Genomic DNA, 24841 nt, shown 5'->3' on the forward strand with positions numbered 1-24841 from the left:
TGGGCACCCTGAGCTCATGCCAGTAGCGTCAAGGGACGCAGGTAGGGGCGTTGTCGCCACCTCCGGCAGTCTTGCTCCTCCAATGTAAAAGAAAAGGGATCAGCAGCCTTTTGTGTTTTGTGTGCGTGCTTTCATTCGAGGGGGAGGGTATCCGCCGGCCACGCCCAGTGAGAAGCCAACCCAAGCGATGAAAGGAGAGCGAGAAAAGGCGGAGCACGACGGAGCCCGCGAGCGAAGAAAACAGAAAGACAGCTCAGTCACTCGAGTGTACGGGAAGAGTGCGTGCATGAGAAAGAGAGGGGGGTTGGAGACAGCCAGCGGCGACTAAAGCACGTCAATGACCGCGTGGTTCGCTCCTTGACTGCGTCTGCGCGTATGCAGGCATTCCTGTGCCACGTCGAGCGGCGCCGCAGACACATTCTCTCTCTCTCGTGTCACAAGATGTACCCGGTAAAATAACTAAAAAAGAAAAGAGCATCCAAAGAGGTACACACACGCACACAAACCTGCGTGCAGGAGAACAATCGTTGATGACGTAGTTGGCTGGGGAGGTGGAAGCAAAACACTCAGAAAAAAGGAAATAGTTGTATGCGAGTAGAGGAAGAAATGTGCAAGGTAAGTAGTCGATGGCGCGGAGACACACCGTCTCCACGGAGCTGCTGAAAGTTGCCTCCCTGCGACTCCGTGTAGCAAGGAGCGTACACTAGTAATTCTGCTAAGCAGACCGCTGTTTGCTGCGCATGTACACAGCCATCATCACTGTTACCACACTCAGCAGACTTCCGGCCCGCACACACCAGTTCCAAGTGTATTGGCTGTCCCTCTCGCACGCCTTCTCGCATAGCAGCTGCAGCTCCTCTATGGAGACAGACTCATCCAGAAACTTCAGCAGCGTGCGCATCGCCTTCTTCGAGTGACCTGCTTCGTTGTAAGCCTGCGTAATGTCGCGGTTCGCGTACGGCAACAGCAGCTTCTGCCCGTTTGGGTGACGGCGCACAAACGACATGGGCACGCGGTAGGTGCGGCCCTCATAGATGTGCCAAATGGACTCCTCTTCCCCGTCCTTCACCTTTGGGGGTGCAACAGTGTGTGTCGCAATGCTCGTCATGTCGAGACCTTCTGGTGAAGTCTCTGCTCACGAAGCACGTAGAAAATGTACCGGAGAGCGATACAAAGGGGAAGAGAGACCGTCGCGAAGGGCACAGACAAGAGACCCAACGTCGGTGCTGTCTGTCAAGCGAAGGAAGGATGGTCGGCTGCACAAGAGAAGTCGCTGGCGAGTGTGCGTGTGTGAGTAGGCGCGTGTGGCAATCCTGGCGCAGGCGAATTCAGAGCACTTAACCCGCGCGCGCGTCGACGGATTGCAAGCGCAGAAATATGGTGCGAGTGTGACGCCGCCGTGGCGCATTGGAGCGATGCGTAAGGAAGGAAATAGCGTAGAGGCGCAGAGAATCCGCAGAAAGAAGAGCGAAGAGTATTTCACCACATCAGTGACATCACCAGCGTGAGAGCTGCGTGCTCAGCTGGCCGGGTCTTTGCCTGCTGCCTATGGAGCTGACCACCACGACGGCTAAAAGAAAGCCAAGTCGAGAGTGATACACCGCTGCGCGAGAGCAGCGCTCCCACACCACCGCGCCATGCAGAATGCGCGTTAGGAGGAGAAGATGCGTGCTTTCCGAGTACGCCGTGGAGAGCGCATCCGGGAAGGAGAGAGAGGGAGGCGACGAATGGTTGCCTCTGCGGCTTTCCCTCGATGGATGCGCCGCTGGTGACTGGTTCTGCAATGGCCCACGCCTCGTCGTTGCTCGCTCACGCTGAAAGAGACGAAAGCAGGGCAGCGGCGGCGGCGCAACGGGCGCATCACGTCCGTTGTCCGTTCTCTCCGTGTGCGGCGAAGCAGTCGCGCCTCAGAGGGAAAACTCCCGCCTGCTCTCAGCCCCCTGTGGCTGTGGGAATCCTTCGTGGTCAGAGTAAGCAGAAGGAAGATCCTAGGACAGCGGTGGACGGCGCACCGGATTTCGCCCTGTGTCCGAGCATCTGAAGCGCCCTAGTTCTGTGGAAGCTCCTGCACGATGACATCCAAGGAGATCCTGTCGCTGGTGAGAGCGGACGTGATGGGGAGCATGGTCCACTGAGGATAGTCATAGATACAAACGTGGAGGAAACAGGGAGTGCACCCAACGCAGATGCGAAGGCCTTCGATAAGGGCGTGCCTCGGGAAAGCGTGGCCGATGTGGTGGGAGGGGGGAGGGAGGGTGTCGGTACTCGGTCGCCTTTCCCGCAAAGACTGCATCGTGAACACGTGACCCGCACAAAACGGCAAAGTGGGAGAAAAAGTGGGCCGTGAAACAATCGTTGAGCGGGCACGAGACGAAAAAAGAGGGAGGAGCAGCGCGCGGGGAGTGGGGAGAAGCCAGCAGACGTGCAGACGTCCGTTCTGGGGGAAGGGGGAAAGGCGGCGGCGAGAGAGGCAGGCGAAAGCCGTTTCCAGCAGCCAAAACCCGCACAAAGAGAGAGAAGGGTGCACCCACGTGCGCAAGAGATCGATATAGCCAGCGAGTGGAAGTCAAATCCCAACGTCGCCAAGGCCGTCGTGCGATGCGCTCCTCTCCATGTTTCATGTGCTGCCGTATAGAGCCGCGACACTGTATGTTTCGCTGCTTGCATCTCTTTCGTTTTTCTTTTCCGTTGCTCACTTTGGCATGGAGGAAGACGGCACACAAAGAATACGCGGCGAATTACACCCGCAGTGACGCGAGCAGACACCCACGCGGTTTCACTCGGGTGCCAGCTCGTGGAGTTGTTTCGGAAAGGCATCCTGTACGTGTATGGCGCGCCTGCACGCGAGTACGACACGCCAACTCCGCACGGGAAAAGATGGTACTAAGCGGTAAGAGGTAGTAGTAGTAGGGGGCGGATACGGAGAAGTTAGGTGAGACGATAACAGGAAAACAATACAAATATATAGATATCTACATAGATAGATATTCCAGGACGGTGGTCAGGCAGACAGCTATCCGCGAGTGCGCACATGCACATGCATAGGCGGAGAGCAAGCGCCCCGAACGGTTGGAGGGAGTAGAACGGTGAGCAACGGAAAGGGGGCGTCAGTGACAGCTGAGAGGAGCTGCAGCCCGGACTTTAGCGTGTGGCATATATCTATGGGGGAGAGTGGCTCGCTTTCCTTGCGGAAGCACCGCGTCGCGGTAAAAGGAGAAGAGAACTGTCATGCGCAGCGGACGTGTGCACCTGCTGTGCACAGCGCAACCTCTCAAGACGAGCTTGTCGCTCTCCGCGAGAACCGCAACTAGCATGCCCCACGCACATGATAAAACAACAAGTGATGCAGGCAAGCGCGATAGCGGCAGAGCGGAGCAGGCAAGCAACGGAAGACCGTGACAAGCACAAAAGAGAGGTCCACGCCGCAATGTTTTGAGCAGAATCCCAAACGCGCGCCGGTAAGCGCAGCAGATGAGGCCGTGGGCGATACCGGAAGCGAAGACGGGATGGCCCAACATGCACGAACAAAGCGAAAAGAGGGCACATGGCATGCCACACATCACCCCGGCTTTCCCAGTTGTTGCAGGTGGCATGAAAGCATAGAGCACATCATGGCAGCAGCAACAGCAACACCAGTCGCGATGGACGAGTAGGGGACACGCGTGAGAGTCAGCGCACCTCGCACATGGTTTATGCCGCCTCTGCTCCACACACGAACAGCATGCAACACCGAAAACAAAATCCGCCACTTCACGCGCGCTGCAGATGACGTCGCAGCGCGTATGCGGCAACACCCATCGCTGCCAGTGTCGTCATCGCCGTGATCAGCGTGGTTCTCTGGCGCCACCGGCGCATCTCTGTGGTGCAACGACGCTCCTCGTCGTAGCTGTGTGACAGCTTGATCTTGCGTTGATACTCTGCCGGGTTGTAGATGTCCCTGAAGCCCTCCTTCGCCTCAGCCTCCTTAAAGGTGTTGAGAAGTGCGTGCGCGTCGGTGGAGTGGTTCATGTCCTCAAAGGCGCTCGTGATGTCCTGGTTGGCGTACTGCAGGATGTACTCAGCACCGCCAGGGTGTTCGTTCAGCACAAACGACATTGGCACCACAAGACTGGCGCCCCTGTAGACGAGGCGCACATAGGTCTCCTCCTTGTCGGACATGAAGGGCGGCTGTGAAAGGTGCGCGTCAGCGCGTGTGCACAAACGACTGAGAAGCGAAAGAGAAACCGCCAGTGGCAGGAGAAGAGGACGGGGCGTCACGTGGCGGAGAGTGTCGGTTGCCTCTTGCTACACTTTACGATCCACTGCTCGCGAATAATAAAAAAATCCGTCTTGAGCCTTTTCTTTTGTGTGTGACTGCACGGCCCCCACGTGGTGCCGTGGCGGAGAGGCAGAAAGGCGGTGAGGCGGAGAGGCGGTGAGTCGGTGAGGTGGGGGTACGGCAGGGGGACACGAGGGGTGGGCAAGCACAACGATGCCCTTCGTGTTTGCCCGCGTCATATGCGAATGGAATGCATGGAGAAGGGGGGAAGGCGGACCATTGTTCGAGAAGAGACGAGAGCACGTACTCGAGGAGGCCGGTGCGTGAGGTCGCAGATGCTGTCATTGCACGCCTACTGCATCAGAGATCTCGAGTGGGCGACTCACGGAAGCACGGCGGCTGTGGTGCTGCGAAACGGAAGACGAAATCACCCACGGAGAGCAGCATCGCACAGCAGAAAAGGACTTGCCAAGGTATACGCGTCCGCGGGCCATCACCGTTGCAGCCTACATGCTGCGGCACGTCCGCGGCCCTTTTTTTCTTTCCCGTTTTTCGCCTCCCCTTGTTCCTGCGCTGTTGTATTTCTCGATTCGGTTGTGCGTGTACGACAGACGTGCACGCCGATGGGCGTCACTCGCACACAAGCGAGGAAGCGCTGTGGCGTAAAAGGAATAGGGAGAGGCATAAAGGGGGGTGTGGGGCGGCCCAAAAAAACGGAGAGAGACAAAGCGCAACGTGGACAACCGCAGCACACAAAACACGTGATCACGTTGGAGCCGTCGCCCCTGAACGCTTCTTCCACAGAGTACAGTACAACTCAGGCCGTTTCTGATCGGCACAACAGCGGCGCGCCCCACATTGGAAGATGCAACAGCAAAAGAGGGGGGGACATCGCCATTACACCACCTCACCGTCCAGCATGGTCGCACATGCCCAGAGCACGCACACACACACACACAGAGAGGAGGGAGAGGAGGGAGAGGCCCCATTTGAGGACAAAACAAAAGGGCAGGCGTCTTGGAGTGACGCACCGCAGCGTTGTGTGCACTCGTAACGACAACGTGCCAGAGACGCCACGGAACACGGCAAGAAAAAGGCAAGGCACAGGAGAGCCACAGCCCGCTGACGCGCATCATCAGCGTACGGGCACGACATCACAGCAGAGCTCCCACGCAAGACGCGTTTCCTCAAACAGGAGCAACAAAATTTGTGCGGCGGCGGGGCCTCTCTCGCTTCCATTTCTGCCTGCGCGTTTCTCTCGTGCCCTCGCCTGCGTCTTCCCTTCAAAAGCGGACGCTGGCGAGATTCGGCCGCGCCTTCTCACACACCTGGCAGTAGAACAACGAGTTTGGGTTGAACTTGCTGCAGCCGCCATGTTCCACCGAGCACACCCAGTACCCCTCCGGGCACTCGAAGCCGCCGCCAAACGGAGACCTCTCAGCGCGTCCGCCACCTGACTCCTTCAGTGGACGCGGGTTTGGTGCCATGCAGATCTCGCACATCGGCTTCGCGCGAGAGTCGTTGATAAACGTGCACACCTCACACTGCCATGGCGCGTCCACACCGTCGTCATCGCCCTCATCCTCCCCCCCAGCCCTGCCGGCGGCGGCATCGACGGCAGCCAACATTGCCGCATCCTCTGCCTCTCTCACAGACTTTGGCTTCGAGGCCATGCACATCGAGCACATGTTGCTCGCGATCGGGTTCTGGAATGTGCATGCGTCACACGACCACACAGTGATACTGGCGGACTGCGTCGCAGCTGCAGCCGGGTGAGGCGCTTGCGCCGCCTCAACCCGTTCGCGCAGCACCTCTGCGCTCAGGGGTGGTATCAAAGCGAAAAGCTCCTCAGCCGAGATGTAGTCCGCTGTCTCCGCCGAGGCGGCGGCTCCGGGTGGCGCGGACGCAGCGGAACAGCCAACTGCGCCGCGCTTCTGCTGCACAAGGAAGAAGAGCGACTGTGCCACCTCCTGCACGCTGAGCGTTTTGAAGACAGCTGGGAAGCTTTCTGTCAGCATCTCCGCCACACGCTCTGCCGAAAACGCAGCAGAACCGCCGCACGCGGAAAACGCTTGAGAGAGAGCAACAGTGAAGCTGTCGAAGCTGTGCTGCGCCGGCGCCGCCTCGCGGCGCACGCGCTCCGACGCTTTCGGGCGCGCCGCGCGCACCACGACCTCCGCCATGTCTTCCATCCCCTGCTGCACCCGCTTGCCGACAGCCAGCTGGCGCAGATACGGTTTTTCAGCCTCAGAGACAAAGAGCACGGCGATTGGGGCATCCTCCCAGTGGTTGCGACTGCGCCGGCGCACCCGCAGACACTCCATGAAAAAGTGCAGCCGGTCGGACGGCAACATCGCTTCTAGCACCTCCTCCAATACGGCAAGCTGCTTGGTGGAATAGAACATGTCGCTGTTCAGGAACCGGTAGAGCAGTACCGCTCTGTCAGCCACGGCGTCGCACGCGCTCGCATCGTAGCCGCCGCCAGACGAGCTGATCGAGCTCAACTGCATGTGGCGCAGTGCCTGTACGCCTTGGTTGTGCACGACCGCCGAAAAGGGACCGGTGGCGTCCATGTAGGCGCCGCTCGAGGCGAAGCGCAGCGCAAGGCGGAAGTTCTTCTGCACGTAGCGGGAGTGATGAATGAGCCAGCGCATGGACTCGCCCTCCGCGAGAGTGAGGAGGCCGGAGCAGACCATCGTCGCCGCCTCGGACGACGACCCGCTGGTGGAGGCTTGTGGGGCAGACTCCGAAAGAGCGGCAGGGGTGGGCACCCACTCAAGAAAAAGGAAAACGTTCTTCAGCCGCCGCTCTCCCACGCCATGCCAGTCCAGCCTGAAATAGTTGTCGCTCACGAGGTACTGCGACGACACCTGAAGCTTCGGCTGGCTGGGTCGAATCTGGAAGCTGTTCAGCTGGTAGAAGCAGCAGCCGTGTGTGGGTCGCACCGTGTCTGCCGCGATCGTGCCGCAGGTTCGGAGCGTGTCCACTGCCCATCCAATCTGACTCTCGTCGTCGCGCGAAAATGCAGAGATGCGCTGCTCTTCCTGCTCCGCCTCCTGCTCCTGCTCCTGCTCCGCCTCCTGCTCGTGTACGATCTCCGCGTTCAGGTCCATCGTGTTGTGCACCCCTTCTTGCTCTGCCCCAGTGGCGTCGTTGCCGCTGGCTTCCTTCGCGGAGGCGCTACTGCCTCCCTCGGCGGCTGCCCGTGAACCCTGAATGCTGCGCCGCATGCGGTCCAGCAACTGCTCCACCAGCCCCTGCGACAAGGCGTCGCCTTCGATCAGCTCCTGGGAACGCCCCTGCAGGATCTCCTGCAGGTGCTCACTGAAGGATGGAGCCTGGGCAATCCTTCCGGCAACGGGGTATTCGATCACCTCCCTGAACTCAGCAATGGCAGCGCGGAGAAGGTCGACAGAGGGGAGCTTCAGCGCCGCATCGGCGATCGCAGCAGATGCGTCCTCTTCCGAACTGGCGTGTTGGCCCGCCTCAGCCGCGCCGGTGCCCGCTGTCGGTCGTGGCAGGTGAAAGCGCCGGCAGCGCATCCACCCCGTAAAGAGCCCTGCATGTCTGTTCGCGTACTGAGCATCTTGCAAGAGGTGCGTAACCGCCTTCTTGCGCCACACATTCGCCAGCTCCTGCAGGGAGAGCTTGAAGAACTGCAGGCCCTCAACCCTCATCGAGTTGAGGAGGAGCCACGCTGGAACGTCCTTGAGCATGTCGTCAGTGCGGTACCGAGACCCCAACGCCTCCTGAATGCGGGAGACCACCTCGGGGATCAGATACAAGCACAGCCGCTGCCCCTTGCCAATGCCACGCATGCGATACGCACCCTGCGCATAATCGCGTAAGACGAGATCTTTGCCAAAGGTGATGACGGCCACTGCCGTGGACGACTGCTTCACATCCGTGCCGGTCGTGTGCACCTGGTCAAAGAAGGTGAAGCGGCGAGCCAGCGGCACACCGCACTGGGAGACCGGAATGACGAGACCGTTGTCCCGCTGCAGAATCATCTGCCGATCCCGCCTGTCGAGAAAGACGACGCCGTCGAACAGAGCTGCTGGCAGCCGCGCCAGAAGGTAGCGAGCCACCTCCTCGTTGTCCATGTTCGTGATGAGAGCGCCAGCGTCGATGAGGGCTGAGTACGGTGGCTTCGCGGCGGCGATGCGGTCCAGTAGCCGGAGCGGAGTCCAGCTGTCCGGCAGGACCTCGGCATGGACCACCTCAGGGTTCGTGAGAACCGACAGCACACGTCCGTCACTGCCAGGTTCGTAGAAGCACTCACCAAGGTCCAGCGGCAGAATGTTGCTCGGTGTCCCGCTGAAGCCTATCCTCTTTGTGAATAGCATCGAGGAGCCGAGCTCGTGGCCACAGGCGCTGATCTTCAGTCGCTGAAAGTTCATCGTTCGTGGAAAGATGGTAGAGCACAGGTAGTAGTGGATCACCTCCGGCACACCGTGCAGCAGGTGGTAGAGCGACTGCATCTGCGCCTTGTCCGTCACTTGCAGCTGCGACAGCGGCACACCAGCGCGCTCGAATGAGCGAAGTACGTCCTCGCTGTCATCTGCGACGTTCTTCTCGGTGGCCGCAGCAGCGGCGGTGGTGGCCACCGCCATCTCTGTCTTCTTCGCTGCGGCCGCGCGGTCCGAGGAACTCAGACGCAGCCAGTGCTTGTACAGTTTTGCCGCCGGGCGGTGCTCCTTCGGCCCCGCCTGCCGCGCAAAGTCTTGCTTCAGCTGTGTCACGAGCTCCTTCACATCCTGCAGGCGCAGTCCCTCGTAGCGGAAGGCGAGGATTGTAAGTCCGATGACCACATCCGGATGCGCGAACTCAGAGCTGCGGCTCGGCACGTCCTTCGCGACGAAGGGGACAGCCGTCATCTTCCGACTGTACGGGATCCGCGCTGAATCACCGCTGAGGGCCAGGTCGTTCGGCTGCAGCACGCCAAAGCTGACCCGATCGATCTTGGCGAGCACATGCGGCAGCAAGCGATGCAGCCAATCGTGTGCGAGGTTCAGCAGCTGCAGACCGTAGTGAGGCATGTACGCATTCAACTCGCGAGATACGCAGCTTCCCGCGTCGTCGCGCTTCACCGGGGAGAGCAAGAACGGCTTGGTCTTCTCGGCAAATACATCCGAGGACACGTAGGCCCAGTTCTGGCGCTCCTGATCTGGAAGGTGGTCCATCAGATGCTCGTGCAGCCACAGCTGCAGCCACGGCACGAGCACCGGCAGCAGCTGCTCGACGTAGTAGTGGCCGGGGTCGAGCAAGACCAAGTGCGGCTCTCGCTGAAGGGCGCGCTGGCGGAAACCGGTGAGAATGGCGCTGCGGATTGCGCTCAGAGCGTGCCGCCGCTTCTCCTCCTGAACACCCCTCATCTCCGCCAGTGATGAGTCACCCAAGCGCACCGAGCTCGCAATCTGGCTAGACGAGCCGCACTCGAGCTGCCGCTGCACGTCCTCGCACGCTCTCCCCTGCTGACTCGAAAAAATGCCATCCAAGAGGTGGATAGGCAGCTGCCAACGAGGGCCGCTCATGTCGATGGGGTGCTTGAGACCGATCGGGAAGTTGAGCTCCGACCGCAGGGGGTGCAGGAGTACATCGACTTCGTCCATGATCAGCACGCCACGCTTCCACAACTCCAGAATCGGAGTGATGGCGTCCGCCAGGGCGGACCGCTCCATCATCTTGCGACGCAATGCCTTTATGTGAGTAGCATAGCGGTCATCTGCCGCCTCGTCCAGCTCCATGTCTTCCGTGGGCACGCTCTCCATCATGTGCAGCTGCTCGATCCCCTTCAGGAAGAGCGACTTGACACACTCTGGTGCGGCGATCACCACTGAGCGGTCTTCCTCAGCAGATTTCAGCTTCTGGTAGAGCAGCTCCACTCCATCGCTCGTACCCTCCTCATTGCTACGGTCGAACTGCACCGTGTAGATGTGCTTCGTCACGACGACGCCGAAGCAGCGGCGCAGGATGCCACGCGTCTGCTCTAGCAGCGCCGTCGGCATCACCTGCGTGATGAGCTGCTGCCCATCAGCGAGGATGAGGGCCAGCAGCGGTCCCACGACGGTGGTCTTACCTTGGCCCATGATCATCTGCTGTACACGCGACTGACCTTCGCGGATGTTGCGCACAAACCACTCCACCATCTCCACCTGGCGGGCACGCAGGAGAATGTTGAAAAGGAACTCGAAGACAAGAAAGCGGGGGTCGAGGGTCGCTCTGAAGGAGCTGCTGCTTGCTTCGCCTGCCGCTCCCCCGGAACCCGACGACGCCGCCGAGGAGGAACAGTCGGGATGGATGTGGACGTACGTGCGACGTGCCGTCAGCGTATCGAGAGCAGCGTTTGCCAGCTGCTGCAGCCGGCTAGTCACGGTCCGGCGAGTGTCCTCTGAGAGAGAGACGCATCTGTCCGACGCACCTGTCGCCTCCTCATCACTTGTGCCAGTCCTTGCGTTTGTCATCGTTGGCGCTGCTGCTGTGAGCTGTTGGAGTACCGGGGGATCGATCTCGAGCGAGAAGTGCTGCACCAGCTCACGAATGCGTGCCGCGCGGGCCTGCACAGTGCCCTTGCTGCCAGAAGCTGTCATCTCCGCGTGAGGAGGCACGACACCGCGAAGGTGCCCGAGCAGCTCCAAGAACAAGAGGAGCTGCTGCACCGCCTGCGCCGCCTGCTCCGCAAAGTACATGCGGTTGCTTAGCAGCATGAGAAGAATGAGCTCCGCCTGAATCTGCTGCAGGGATCCGTGAAAGAGGTTCTCGGCCTTGAGGTCTCTCTCGAGGGTAGTGCTCAGCAAGCCGGCACACAGCCACTCAAGCGGTACGGCAACACGCGAACGCTCCGCTCGCTGCAGGTAATGCACCAGTCGTCCGTGATCAAGCGACTGTGCCCCAGCAGCGGAGACGCCGTTGTCGCTGGGAGAGGGCCCCGTAGACGACCTTGGGTGAACATCATTCGCCAAAGACAGCAGCGACGAGCGCAGACGCATGACACGATCGGCGTCCTGCCCTCCCAGCGCGTGCAGCTGCCGCACACAGTCGCCCAGCACCGTCACCGCCGTCGTGAGAGACGCTGTCATGACCGCCACATATGGGGTGGTCAACAGCTCCCGTACGATGTCCTTGGAGAGGCACTGGAAGTAGCGGGGCCGCTGAGCCTGCTGCTGGCCACGGAAGCGCATGGAGTCCTCCTCCAGACGGTCCAGCATGTTCTGAGCCAGTGGGGTGCGAGAGAGGGGATGAGTCCGAAGATCAAAAGGCAGCACAGACATCGACGGAGACAGCGGCGGCGCAGCTGGCTCGCCCTCAGCGATGACGCCTCGGGCCAGCTGCAACGAACTCAGCGGCTCGGTGCAAAGGGCCTGCAGCGAAGAGCGGCGCAGTGCCGCTGCGGCCGAGTCGTTCTCCGCGTTGCCATTCTCGAAGTAGTCGACTGAAATGTCTGCCTCATACAACTCCACCTGATCGCGGCCTGTGTCGCCAGGCACCACGCGGCCACGCAAGTGGTCCCACATAAGCACGGTGACCTTCTGGCTCGCCGGTGTGCGCAGTCGGCTCATCTGGCGCGCCTCGCGCACTGCCTCGGTAATGTGGTCCGTCTTAAAGTGCCTCTGCGCCACGCGGTGAATGGTGTTGAAGATCTCCGGAATGGTGCCGCGCCGCCGGCGCACCGCCGTCTCCTGGTCCCCGATGATTGACCCATGAGAGTGCTCATTCGCCTCGTACTCCTCCGTCAGCGACACGCCGCGGGCGAGGATGTAGCGCTCCGCGTTGTCCGCCGGCGCGGGCCAGTCCGTGTGTGGGAACATCTCCATCATCTGCAGCACCGTGCTGCACCAGGACGGTGCCATCTCTGTCTCACCCCCCTGCTGCTCCTCACGTCCCCAACGAGAGTGCCGCAGCTGGAACCAGCGCGCGAGCAGCTGCGAGAGGGTGACGCCGACGTGCTCCTCGCCAATCATCGGCACCACTGTGTTCCGCTTCATGCAGTAGAGAAAGTAAAACCCCTTCTTCGTGTTTGCCCCACCTTCCTCATCCATGAGCAACTGATCTGTCCACAGAAACTCGACAAGTTTTTCGCCCTTGACCATCTCTGGGCTCTGCAGCTGATAGCAGACGCGCTTTAGCTTCTGCGGGGCGATGCGTTCCCATGGGTACAGCAGCAGCCGCTCCCACGGAAACCGGCAGCGCTCCAGTGCGGGAGTTTGCACAACCACCGGCGCCGTCGCCGACTTGCTTGATTGCTTGTGCTCCAGCTTCATAAACCCGGCATACAGCTCGAGTTGGCTGCGCACCATTGGGGCCGCCTGAGCACAGCGCTTGAGCAGGTCTAGAACCTCACCGCGCGACAGCCGGCAGTCCTCTGCCACGTGGTGCTTCGTCATCAAATAGTCCGACAGCTCGGTCGCCAACGGCCACTGGTAGGTGTTCAAGCTGTACTGCACCGCGTGAGCCAGCTTCAGCCGCACCGCGCACGCGTCGGGGAAGCGGTCCGCCATGGTGCGCTCGAACAGCGCGAACATAAACCCCTCCTCGGTGGAGAAGCTGCTGTCCGTGTAACAGGACTCGAGGGTGCGCATGGCGCCTGCGTAGTGCTGTGTCGCGCACTGCATAACGGCGTAGTAGAGCGAGGCCGACAGCGACGGCGGCATCACAAAGCTGCTGCTGCTGTGCACGACGTAGACGTAGAAAGGGGACGGCACCGCCTCCCTCCACGTGTAGGACGACCGGTCGAAGAGAAGCATCGGATTAAACGGATCGTCGCCGATCTTCATGGGCGCAAAGTCGTGGTTCGGGCACAAAAAGGCGACCTCGCGCGTGCTGTTGCAAAGGAGCAGGCACTGCTGAAACGGCGCCTGTAGCGTCCGCAGCTGCCGCCAGCGAGCCGCGTGGAAGTCGTCCCACTCGGCGAGGCGCCAGCCCGGCTGATCTGCCAGGAACAGTCGAGCGCGACTGCTTGCGCCGTCTGTGCTCGTGTAGAAGCGCACACGCAGCCGCGGCATCTCAATCAGCTCTATTTGGACATAACTTCCTGCGTTGGTCGTGTCCTCCACGCGCAGCGAGTGTGCCGCACCTTCGTCCGCTGAAGCAGCATCGCACTTTGCCTTGTCCGCAGCTGAGCAGCGACGGCCCCACGCCAGAATATGAGAGCAGTCCTCGATGCGCGTGAGCATCTGCAGCAGATGCGAGAGGTTCCGGCAATGCAAAAGGTTCACCAGCACGTAGTCGCACGTCTCCACTGCCCGCTGTGTCTTCGCTACCATCTGCGCTAGTTGGTGCCTCTTGCCACTACCCTCTTCGCCGCCGGCCTTCGTATCCTTCACCATGGCGAGCAGCGCATCGGCGTTTGCAGTGGAGGAAGCCCATGTCAACGCCGACGCAATGTCGCCTCGAGCCTGCCGCAGCAGCTGCACGCACACGCCCTTGGGAAGATGGGAAAGTGCCTCATGGAGCAGCGCCACATCGGCGTCCGCGATCCGCATTGGGGCACTGCCGCTCTCGTCTTCCTCGTTTGCGTGAAGAGCGTCCGTCGACAGCTCCATCGAGCCGTCGACACTCGTGGCGCGTTCCAGCATAAGGCGGTGCGCGGCACCCTGGGCCTCCACCATGGTCTTGGTGCGCGCCGCATCGGCTGCTGCGTCAGCCGACGATGCCGCCCGCTCCGCCTCGACGATGGCAGAGTGACCCTTGTCATTGCGGCGTACCACCACACACGCCGACGATGTTGCCAGTGGTGAGGCAGCCTCACCAACTGAGCCGCTACCACGTCGACCTACGTGCAGGTGAACCTCGATGCTGTAGTTGAACCAGTGGTCCATCACCTCTCCCCGCGCCGGCTTGCGCTTTCCGGCGCCGGACGCGGCCGCGTCCGGCAGGACGGAGGCAGTCTCGTTCTCCTCCGAGAGCGGGTACCCGCGCAGCACATCGTCCTCGCCATGCCACATGAAGAACGACTCCAGCAGCACACTTGGAATCAGCCCCTGCAGCAGCCTCGCCGGAATGTACACCTCACGGCCACGGATTGCCTCATTGTAGCGATGGATCTCTAGCGTGCTTTCGTTGAAGATGCGCCTCTTCAGCTCGCCGGCCTGAAACGCCGTCACCGCCAGCGACTCGCGCGTGCGTGCCCCTGTCAGCAGCGCCATGCTGTGCAAGCAGTAGTGCTGGTTTGTGCTGTAGACAAGCGAGCGGTACAGCTTGCGGGCGTGCGGCACGAGGTTGTATACTTCGATGCGTGGCTGCGGGTAGCGGTAGGCTACGGCCTCCTTCCACGTTGCCCGATCCGTCTCGCCTTCGTACTGGGGGGCGTCGTTCATGAGGAAGCGCATCTCGTAGTGGTGCAGCGCAGGCACCATCAGGCGCTCCCCCTCCTCCTCGTTGCCGGCGTCGCTGGCTGCCACCGTCGACAGCGCAGGGGCCAGAGGGTAGAACCGCATCCCATTCGGGAACGCGGCTCGCAGAATGTCTCGCAGCATGTTGACAGCCCACCGCTCCTCCTTGTGCGGCCAGGGGGTGTCGTCCTCCACGGCGATGACACGATCGTAGGTGACGTTCTCGAAAAGAGCGCTCTCGACCGACTCCGCTGGCCAGTTTCCGGCAATCACAAACGGGTGATGCACACCTTGATCGGACAGGTCCGGCGGTGCCGTCCATTCAATCACGTCGTACGGCGTGCCTACCAGATGCACCCAGTGCCGGTGCTCGTGGCGACTCACCAGACCACACTGCAGGGCGTCCTTGCCCAAGATGTTCTCAAAGTCGGTGAAGTGCGACATGCTGTCCGGGACGGGCTTCAGCTCGTCGTTGCGCCAAAACAACTCGCACGTCTGAGCATGGAAGAAGAGCCCGCTCGACGCCGGCCCTTTGTAGACACCAGGAGCCGAGATGGACCACAGCGGCGTTTCCTCGCGCTGCGGACAGCGCTCGTGAGGGGCGTGGCCCTCGTCATCGTCGTCCATCATAGCATCCAGGTTCACGGCGCTTGCGCGGGCTGACACGCTCGTAGAGCGGCTGCGGCGAAGGCGCCTGCGGTCGTGCAGTGTGCCTGGCGCAAGCGCACCACCTTCAGACTCGGCGTGGTCGCGGAGAACGGACTGAACGATCGACAGGAGCACAGTGCCGCGCCGCTGCGGCGTCATCTCGTCCAGAAATGACGTGATCAGATGGTGATCCTCCAGCAGGTCGCAGAAGAGCACATTTTCCGGCACATCGGCTGGCGGCAGCTTCAGCAGCTTCGACTCAGTCGTACTGCTCGGGTCGCTGTGTATCAAGTTTGGAATGCGCACCGTGTCGTTGTAGTTGCGGCTGCGAATCTGCACAAAGACAGCGCGGCGACGTCCGCCACTCATCATAAGCTGCTTGCCCTGCTCAAGAAGTTCCTTGGAGACGCGCGACGTGTTCAAACCCTGTGCCTGCAGGAAGCGCAGCATCTTTTCCTCCGGCGTGAGTAAGTTGTCTCCCTCCTGGGCCGCGAGCTGGCTGCGCTGCATGCCCATGCCAAACCCGTGGCGCGCTCGCACAAACGCATACGACCGGAGCATGCGAATCAGGTGCGCATGCGGGTCCTCCGCAAGCGAGGCGCTGGTTGCCCCGGACCGCAAACTCCCACGCTGCCCACCACCCGCGCCAAAAGACGCCGACGACGGCAGTGCGTCGTACCCTTTCCATAGCGCGCGGTCCACCCGACTCATGTGGGCGTGAATGACGCACTGCGTCGGCGTGTCGGTGTTCTCCTCACTCTCCTCCAGCCACGCCCACAATAACGGCTGCACCGTGGTGACAAAGAACTGCAGAAAGTGGCGGTGATACTCCTCTATGACACCCAAGGCGCACTGTCTGCGGCGGCTCTCCTCAGCCTCCTCGCTTTCCTCCGTCTTTTGCGAGGCAGCCGGTGCCGTGCGGGAGGCCTCCGCCTGCCGCTCCCGCTGCTGGTGGGCAATGAAGCGGCAAAAGGAAAGCACATCACACAGCAGCCCGACGACAAAGAGGACGTAGGAGGCATTACTGCTGTACACGGAGCTGGGACCAAGCTCTGTGATGCTCTCCAAGAGGCTCCGCAGGGGGCGAAGCACGCTTGTCGGCGCGTGCGTCAGCTCGCTCATAAGCAGCCCATACGTGGTTCCAAGGCAGTCCTCGTAGTTTTGCTGGCTCAGGTCGCCGCGTAGCCGACGCAGCTCCACCGTCTCGCGCTGCTCCTTGCTCAGCCGCATAGGAACGGAACGGGGATCCGCGTGGCTCAGCACGGCCGGCGAGGCGTACGCAGCCGGTTCGAACAGCACCGCACGCAGCACCTCTTGCACTTCGTACACAAACAGGTATGTATGGCGGTCCTGCGAAGCGAAGAAGTCAAGGACGAGCGGGATCCGCACATACGGCGCGGTCAGGCATGATAGCAGCACCTCCGACTCTTCCACATTCATCGTGCCGGCAAATGTCGGCAGCACCTTTGCGTGCAGCACGTCGTCCTCGGTGGGGTGGTCCACCTCAATCATTCGTGACACGTCGATTGGCGAGTGCAGCGCCAGGCCCTCGCCGTACATCACCTCGCGGTCGCCAAAGCCCTTGACGGCAATGTCAGCAATATCCATGTCACGCCCACGCACCATCAGGCACTCCCACCGCGGCGGTGCTGGGCGGGTTCGCCATCCGGCGCTCATCTGCCGCCCCGGTGCGTCCTCCTCGAACGAGATGCGCCACGAGGCGAGTGCGTCGAGCTCCTTGCGGCGGTGCAGCAGCTGTGCATCGCGCATTTCCATGGTGCCCATAAACTTCGCCAGTAGCGTCATGTCTCGCATCATCCCAAATGCCGGATGCTCCTTCGCCAGCGGTGAGCGATTGCTGCACAGCCACTCCATCAGCTTCTCCATCTCCGACGAGCCACCCCCAAAGAGGCCCCCGGACTGCTCCAGTGAGTACCCCGCGTTGGCCAACACTGATTTGAGGAAGTCGACGGTGTGGCTGCCCTTGAAAAGCTCCAGCTTGTCAGGCATCCGCAGGTCGAACAGCTCGTGACCAGGCCGCATCTTCTGCTGCTCCTCTATGTACCGCAGCATGGCGGAGCGAATCGGGAGCAGGTGCGGGCGAGTCAGCTGCAGTGCCGCTGCAACGGACGTAAAGGCAACGTTCTGCTTGCCCTGCGTGGTGGAAAGGAAATAGCCGCAGCCGCCACCGGTGTTCAGCAGCATGGAAATCATGCGGCACTTGTCGCTGCCTTTCACCTGCCGAAGAATGGCATCGAAGACGAGCAGCATGTCCATCGACATGAGGCACCGCTCCGCATCGAAGCTGCGAGTCGGCGTCTCGACAGCCTGCCAGGCATTCACCAGCGACAGCATGAGGTAGTACACGCACTCCAGCATCGTCAGTTGCGGGTCGGTGGCTTGTGGGTGCGGCACCACACCTTCCTCCCCGGCCGGTGGCTGGAGCGCCGGTGGAATAATGTCCTCTGTATAGAAGCTAGACACGCACCACCGCTCCTCTTGCGGCACGGCATCGATGGTATAGCTCGCGGGCAGGGGCACAGGGATCAGCGTGGAGAAGATCCACGTGATGAACTCGATAATCTGCAGCTGTACGGCGACGCGAGAGGCGGTGCCGCTGTTGCCGGCGCGCCTCCACAGCATCTCCACGACGCTTCTCACGCGCGGCAGGAGCGCGAACAACTCGGCGTAGTTTGTTGCCTTTGCCAGGTCATTGATGTCAGGCAAGGACGGAACGGACGACTGGAAAGCTGGGCCGTAGTACGCGGCGACCGACACCTTGGGGAGGAGCTCAGCGTTCTGGAAGACACCTTCACGAGCAGCGTCGATGGGCTCCTGCACCATGGCGTCCACCGTACGCTGCGGACATGACGATACTGTGGATACGCCACCCGTGACGCTTGCAGCGCTCGCCGTCGTGCTGGTGCGCACCTCGCTGGCTGCCTGAATCAGCTCCTGCACGTCATCCTGCGGAAGCGCGTCAACCACTGCCTCGACGGCGTGCACGAGCTCCACAACGTGTTGCACCACGGCATCACTGCCAGCGACCGGAGGCTGACCACGGTCCAGTCGCTTCTTCGTGTGGTGAGCCAGCTGACTGGCACCAACGCGTAGAAGCTGCACGTCTGTGGCAGAGAGAGGGACCGCGCCTTTCCATGGACCATCCGGGAATTGAGCCGCCTCCGGGTCGGACTGAAGCGCTGAAATGCCCTGCCGGTGCAGTAACTCTCCGTCTCTCTGGAAGACGAGAAGCTCCGGTACTTTGACCAGCTCCATCGCGTTGAGCACGTCAACACACGGGTATGTAGCGCGCGGAAAGTCGAAGAGGGCACAGTGCTCCTCGTAGTCATCCTGCGTCTCGTCGCAGCTGAGGAAGATGACCTCGACGGTGTCGGGGCCGCACTTCTGCTTCATCACTGTGACTGCCTCCGCCAGCAGCGTCGACGTCTCCTTGCCGCTCGGGGCCCTCAGGCTCCCGACAAACAACAGCACCATCTTGTCGCGGAAGTCGGTGTCGGGTAAGATCTTGTTCTGCTTGTCCTTGATGTACACCCGGCTGTCTGTGAGACGCAGCCACACAGCGCTCAAGGACAGGTTGGCGGTCGTGTCATGGATGCCGGCTGCCTTGAGGCGATCAAGCGCAGCACGCAGCTGAGCGTCCTTGCTGCTCGGTGGCGGCGACCTAGATGCCGTCTGCGCGGCCTGGAAACTGTCGGGGCGTGTCACGGGAGTCGGGTTGGACAGAAAGCGGCGCGAGTAGCGCGAGAGGTCCTCAGCGGCCCGCGCAAAGAACTCGTACTTGAGCACGTACTTGATGCGCTTCTTCTCGAGAGCCGTCAACGCAGGGTAGTACTGTTCTAGGATATAGCAGAAGGCGGTGATGACGGATTTGACGCCGCTGGAAGAGCTGCAAATGGGGCTCGCCGCATTACGGTAGATGAACGGTGTGAACGGCGAGTCGGTCGACGACGCAGGCGAGGGCGACATCTGCTGCTCGCTATCCGCTGCGCCGCCTGTCATCTGCAGAATCATCTCGGTGGTGAAGCGGGTGGTCGTCAGATGCAGGGAACTCGCTTGGCCACTCCTGTTTGTGTTCACGTCGTCATCGCGGTGTCGCCCCTCTGGCAGCTTCTCCACCAGCCACGGCAGCAACACATCGTAGAACACTTCAGCACGGATGAACTCCGACTGGTTCTGCGGGTCGTTGCGCCGCATCCACAGCGACAGCAGCAGCAGCCAAAACGTTTTGTCCTGCAGCCGAGTCGATGACACGTCTTGGAACTTGAGAATGGGGCAGCTCATTATCTTCTCCGCCGTCTGCCAGCGCGGGTGGTAGCCCTGTCCTTCGCTGCCGCGATTGACGACGACAAAGTCAAACACCTCAGCTGCCCTGCGGTGCACAAGGAGAAACATAATCGTGTACGACTGAGTGCCAATCCAGCCAGATGGGATCATCGTCCACTCCCCGGTCGGCAGACTCGTGATGCGATGCACACACCTGCCCACCACCTCCAGAACGGTCGCCGGCTGCACCGCCTTGCTAGCCTCTACCGTGAAGTCGTAACAGGAGCGGATAGCGCCGTGTGCGCGCTGTATGGCGGTGCGCAGATCCATAGGGATGTCCTGCAGAAAAGGATGAGACACTTCGGCGGCACCTCTCTGGCCCAGCGCCTGTAGCAGCTTCGTGCTGGCGGCGGACGGGTTGGGCCTACTGCCTGCGCCGAGGGTATTGAGACGGCAGAGAATGACATCCATGCAAAGCAGTGTCAGGAGCGTCGTGCCACCCTCCAGGGGTTCGCCGCGGCCGGCCACGTACGGGTCCGCCAGGAAGCCGCCATACGCGGGCAGGCGCCAAAAATGGTAGGGCAGGTTACGCAGCCGGCGCTCTCGCTCCTCCTCCTTCTTTTTCTCCTCGGCCGACGGCGCGTTGGCCTTGACGACCTCCACTGCTGCCGACCCGACGAGCATCAGCTTCGTCTTCTCCTTGATCCCCAGGGCGGACAACAACGTGTCATCCGGCTTCGCTTGCAGGTTTGGCTTGCCCAGCAGCTTCTGTAGAGGAGGAAGGACATTGGTGGCATCGTAGATGGCTGCCTTGAGGGTTCCCAGCGTCGCATCCTCCGGCACCTCGATGTCGTGCTTGGCAGAACCAAACTTCACTTCAATGCGCATTTTTAAAGGCGAAGTGTGAGTGTAGGTGGAAAAGGAGGAGGGGGTGTCGGTCCGTGTCAGCGTGTGAGAAGCGCGCAATCCTCCGATGGCGATTGCGAGGTGGTGAAGGGTTGGGCCACAAGATGCATATAAAAGAGAACGTGAGAGGAAGTCAAGGATGAAAAGAACAGAGAGCGAAAAAGCCGATGCTGAGGGCACAGACACAGAATCGCAGCCGCCAGTGGCAGCTCTGCCTGTGGTATTCCCTCCTGGCTTTGATGCCACGAGACAGACGGCTGGGCCTCTCCCACCGCAGATAACAACAACAGTAACAAAAGGAGCGGTGCTTCCACAAGAGAGCCACGAGGAAGGCAAAGAACAGCTCACCAAGGCGCACAACGCACGGACGACAGAATATATATAAAAAAAAACAGCAACAAACAACGAAAAAAGGGGGGATGACAACGATGGAGCACAGCACAGCTGCTGTCCGTAGACAAGGAAAGTCCCTCTCTCTCTCTCTCTCGCTTTCTCTCGTTCTCGTCTTTCCTGACCTCTCTTTGTTTCTCCTTTTGAGGTAATGAGGTGGGCTGGAGATGATGTGTGTGGGTGTGTGTGGGCGGGTGGAGGGGGCAAGAAAGGGCAACAAGTCGGAAGACACTTCGATGCGTAACGTCGATCCTTCCTCCTCTCTCCCTCTCTGTGGTCGTTCCTTTCCTTCACTACTTGAAGTTTTTTGTTTTTCGAGCGTGCTCGCCCCCTCTTTGAAGGCGCTTTGTTATTGTCCTCGTAAGAGAGCGAGCGTCACACGTCCGCGCAGACTTTTCGATGAACAAGAGCGTTGCTTGTGAGAGAAGGAGGTGGAAGAAGGGGGGTGACGTGGCAGCTCTTCGGCGTCAACAAAGGTCTGTCACCCTATAGTAGAAGAGGATGCAGAACAACAAGGGTCGCGGAGGCGTGAAGGGGGACTTTCGAGGGAATGCTCAAGCCAGTGTGTGCAAGGATCCAAAGGGAAGAAAAAGGCCAATTTTTTTCTTTGTTGTTGTGTTGTATTGTTGTTGGGGGGGTAGAACGCGCGACGGACTTTTTCGTTGCTTGCTTCTCTCCCTTGCTCTTCCGCACACGCATGGGGTGACAAAAAAGGGGAGAAGCCACGGCAGAGAGAGAGAACGGTAGCGCAAAGCGGCAGGGGAGGGGGAGGGAGAGGAGAGAAGCAAGATGAGGTGGTGAGATACAATGCGTGACAAGCCATCCTGGCGAGCCCGAGCCTGGAACACGGAGAACCGCATGGGGAGCATGGGGTAGGCATGGCCGAGGCAGGTACAACAAGTACCGATGGCCCCTTCCACGGCATTGGATGCGACACATGCGCGTCTCCCCTGAGCACGGCCACAAAGAGGGCAGGAGCATCTGCACCGTTGCCCTATATGCCGCCGCTTCCGAGTTCCCCGGGAGGGGTGCGTTGACTTCGATACCCTTGAAGGATCTTCTCCGATGGGTTGTCTTTTTTTTCCTGTTTGTGCGGCCTTAAGCACCCCGACCACGCACAACGCAACAGAGCACGCTTATATATATATATAATATATATCAAAGGAAAATGGTTTTCGTTTTTTTTCTCCCGGTCACGCCGCCTTTCGTACTGTCCACATGAACTAAAAACGGGCCAGCTTTCGGCACTTCCTATTATATCGCTCTCTCGGCGTGACCAGCGGTGGTCATGCTCTCTGTTTTGCCGTTGCGCCAGTGCACTCCTGAGTACGCGCCGTAAAACAGGTTTCGTAAAAAGGAAATATATTTTTTTTTCGTTTTTAAAGCACGAGAGATATGCCATCCATTTCGCATTCCTCCCTCTTTAATCGGCTCCGTCGACTTGAAACCGACGGCGCTGCATCGATCATACCCGTTCATTTCGTTGTTTCAAAGGGAGCGAAGTCGCAGTGGAGGTGGCAGTACGTTACTCTCTCGATAAGAACAAGACTTTCATCGTTCTCTTTTGCACTGTGTCCGTCTACCCATACAACGAGAGTGGACAGCCTTTTCAGTGCGTGGCGCCTCAGGGTCCAGTGCACCTCATCTATGCCTCTGCCAAATGCCGAGCCACCTGTGGTGGTGGCAGGCCCAGGCGCCTAGGACGCAGGGAAGCCAGGTCGATTCGTCGCTACTGATGCCAGCGGCCAGGCAGTGGGTGGCGCTGCGTCGGATCGACCTGCGACAGTGGACACACTCGTGCCATCCATGCGATGGGCAGGGCGTGTGTCAACGCTGCTCGAGCGTATCCCCACCCCCGGCCCTCACCGACTACTGGCGAGCGGGCCTGAGCCACCCCGAGGGAGATGCGGCAGGTGGCGCCTGCGAGACGTGGAGTGGGTAGCGCTTGAGACGGAGGTCGTGTTGAGATGACTGAACCGGCACACTCCTGTCACAAGCATCTACCGCTGCGCCCCACCACGCCATGAGGCGGTGTCTAAGCAATGGTAGAGCGGCGTTTGACTCGCTGTGAAGCAGAATGAACACAGCGAGTGGAAAAAAAAGCAAAACATCAAACCACAAACACGTCCGCACACAGTCGAATACAACCGCAGCTCACGCCAACCTTCGCAGACACACGGCTGAGCCCTCGTCGTCCCGCACGAGCTGTCCTGCCGTCGAGCCGGGCCACGCGCCTAGCGGGCTCCTCTCGTCCTTCCTCGCCCCTCCTCCGGATGCGTGCTGCGCCACAGGCACCACACGCACCCGCGTGGGCCGCGCACGTCGACCTACGCGGGCAGCGCCCATGAGTTCATTCCCCAACGGCGTTGCTGCCTGGGGAAGGGAGAGAGGCGTGCCTGGATGGCCTGCCCGCGTGGGCCGCCACAGGCGCGACGCAGCCACGACCGCCAGTGTCTCCGGCACAGCGTCAGCCCAGCCCTGTCCGCCCACACCAGCAGTCCGCAGTCAGCACCCAAGGCCAGGCCGCAGGCTGCTTGGCGTCCCCCACAGAGTGGTCTACGGAACCATGATGCCACGTGCAGAGGTGTGCCCCCTGTCATCAGGATCACACGACGCATAGGGGGGAGGGAGCAAAGAAGTTGAGAGGGAGTACAGCGCCCCTCTGTCGTGTCTTGTTCGGGCTGGAACCTTCTCATCTTTCGTTTCCTTCTTTAGCTTTCTTTTTGATTTCCGCCACCGCCAACACAGCCGCGTTCTCTCACTGCACCACGTGTCTGCTCAGTCCAAGCGCAGCATGCGAGTCCCAAGCCGCAGGACACAGCACGCACATACACGGCGAGAGATGGCATGAGAATCAAGAGGCACACTCCGGTGAGGTCTGCTGTGTCCCAAGCGAGGAAAACAATGCGCGTGCAGACATGGTGAAAAAAAAAAGGTGCGTGGCATGCAGTTACATGGCTAAGGCAAATCCTCTTCCACTTTCATTGCAGACATTCGCGCACGCAGACCCACGTACACAAGCGAATATCGGTTTGTAGGTAAAAGGAATCTCTCTGCCTTGCCACAACGTCGAAGATGGGTCCCCCCCCCACTTCTCCTCCTCCGGCTTTTTTCACTAACCTGTTCTTGATTGTCGTCTCCTCCTCCGCCTCACAGTGTGGGTTATTGTGTCACGTCTCCGTCGCCGATCACCTTTTCCTTGCCGCCTTTGTCCAAGGCTGTAACGGGCGGAATGCATGAAAAACACCGCAGGCAGCTTCGGCTCTCTCTCCCTCGCTCACTCGCTCTCTCCGCCGTCGGCCTGACGCCGGTGGTTTTGGATCAAGGTGGAGCGCTCCCACAAACGTGCAGCAGTTTTATTTTTACTTTTTGGGGGGGGGAGGAGGCAGAGACCTCCACCAGCAGGCGCTGCCACGAGAGGGCATGGGACGGGTAAGAAAACGCGGCGAAGGGTAGGAGAGCCTGCGCACGGCGAAAGAAAAGGGGGAATGCAATGCAGAAAGAAGACGAGAACAGAGAAAGCAGCGATACGCACGGAGGACAGGCCACCACCACCACCACCACCCCCGTCTAAACCTCCTCCTCCCCCCTCCCTCCTCTCCCTTCCCTCCTCCAGGAAAAGAAATGGGGAGAGGGACGCACAGGCCCACACACGGACACACACACACAGGTGCAGATATGGCGAAATGAGTAGAGGCGAAAATGAAGAAGATACACAAGGAAAAAAGAGGGGACAAGGAAAAACAGAAGAGAAGAAACGGCGCGCGCGTGTGATGACATTCGATGTATATAAAACTGAAGCGTGAGTGGGTTGGGGGCAAGAGTGAGAGACAGAAAAGGGGAGGTATGCCATGCTCAGCGATTGGATACATGCGCTCCCACCAAACCCGTCCCCTTCCTTCCTCTCCCCCACCCACCCAACCGACGCACTCGCTCATGAATTACTCCGGTCATTGGCGTCCTCTTTCGTCCCCTCCCTCCCGCTTCGGCCACAGTGGTCTCCATGTCGACGGCATCGCCTGGG

General features: G+C 60.4%; 3 protein-coding genes across 3 annotated transcripts; all 3 read right to left on the minus strand.

Annotated features, from left to right (window-relative positions):
- Positions 1-715: 715 nt before the first annotated feature.
- On the minus strand, positions 716-1108 carry LMXM_30_1190 (hypothetical protein, unknown function; the record flags this gene model as incomplete). The annotated part of the gene is made up of 1 exon (XM_003877588.1): positions 716-1108. One exon carries the CDS (start codon positions 1106-1108, stop codon positions 716-718), a length of 393 nt encoding a protein of 130 aa, XP_003877637.1.
- A 2642-nt stretch (positions 1109-3750) lies between these two features.
- On the minus strand, positions 3751-4158 carry LMXM_30_1200 (hypothetical protein, unknown function; the record flags this gene model as incomplete). Its single annotated transcript, XM_003877589.1, has 1 exon — positions 3751-4158. The coding sequence occupies one exon, from the start codon at positions 4156-4158 to the stop codon at positions 3751-3753; it is 408 nt and encodes a 135-aa protein (XP_003877638.1).
- Positions 4159-5541: 1383 nt separating this feature from the next.
- On the minus strand, positions 5542-20409 carry LMXM_30_1210 (conserved hypothetical protein; the record flags this gene model as incomplete). Its single annotated transcript, XM_003877590.1, has 1 exon — positions 5542-20409. One exon carries the CDS (start codon positions 20407-20409, stop codon positions 5542-5544), a length of 14868 nt encoding a protein of 4955 aa, XP_003877639.1.
- Between the last annotated feature and the right edge of the window lie 4432 nt (positions 20410-24841).

This window comes from Leishmania mexicana, chromosome 30 (genome assembly GCF_000234665.1).
Source record: "Leishmania mexicana MHOM/GT/2001/U1103 complete genome, chromosome 30".
NCBI classification, from domain to species: Eukaryota; Euglenozoa; class Kinetoplastea; order Trypanosomatida; family Trypanosomatidae; genus Leishmania; species Leishmania mexicana.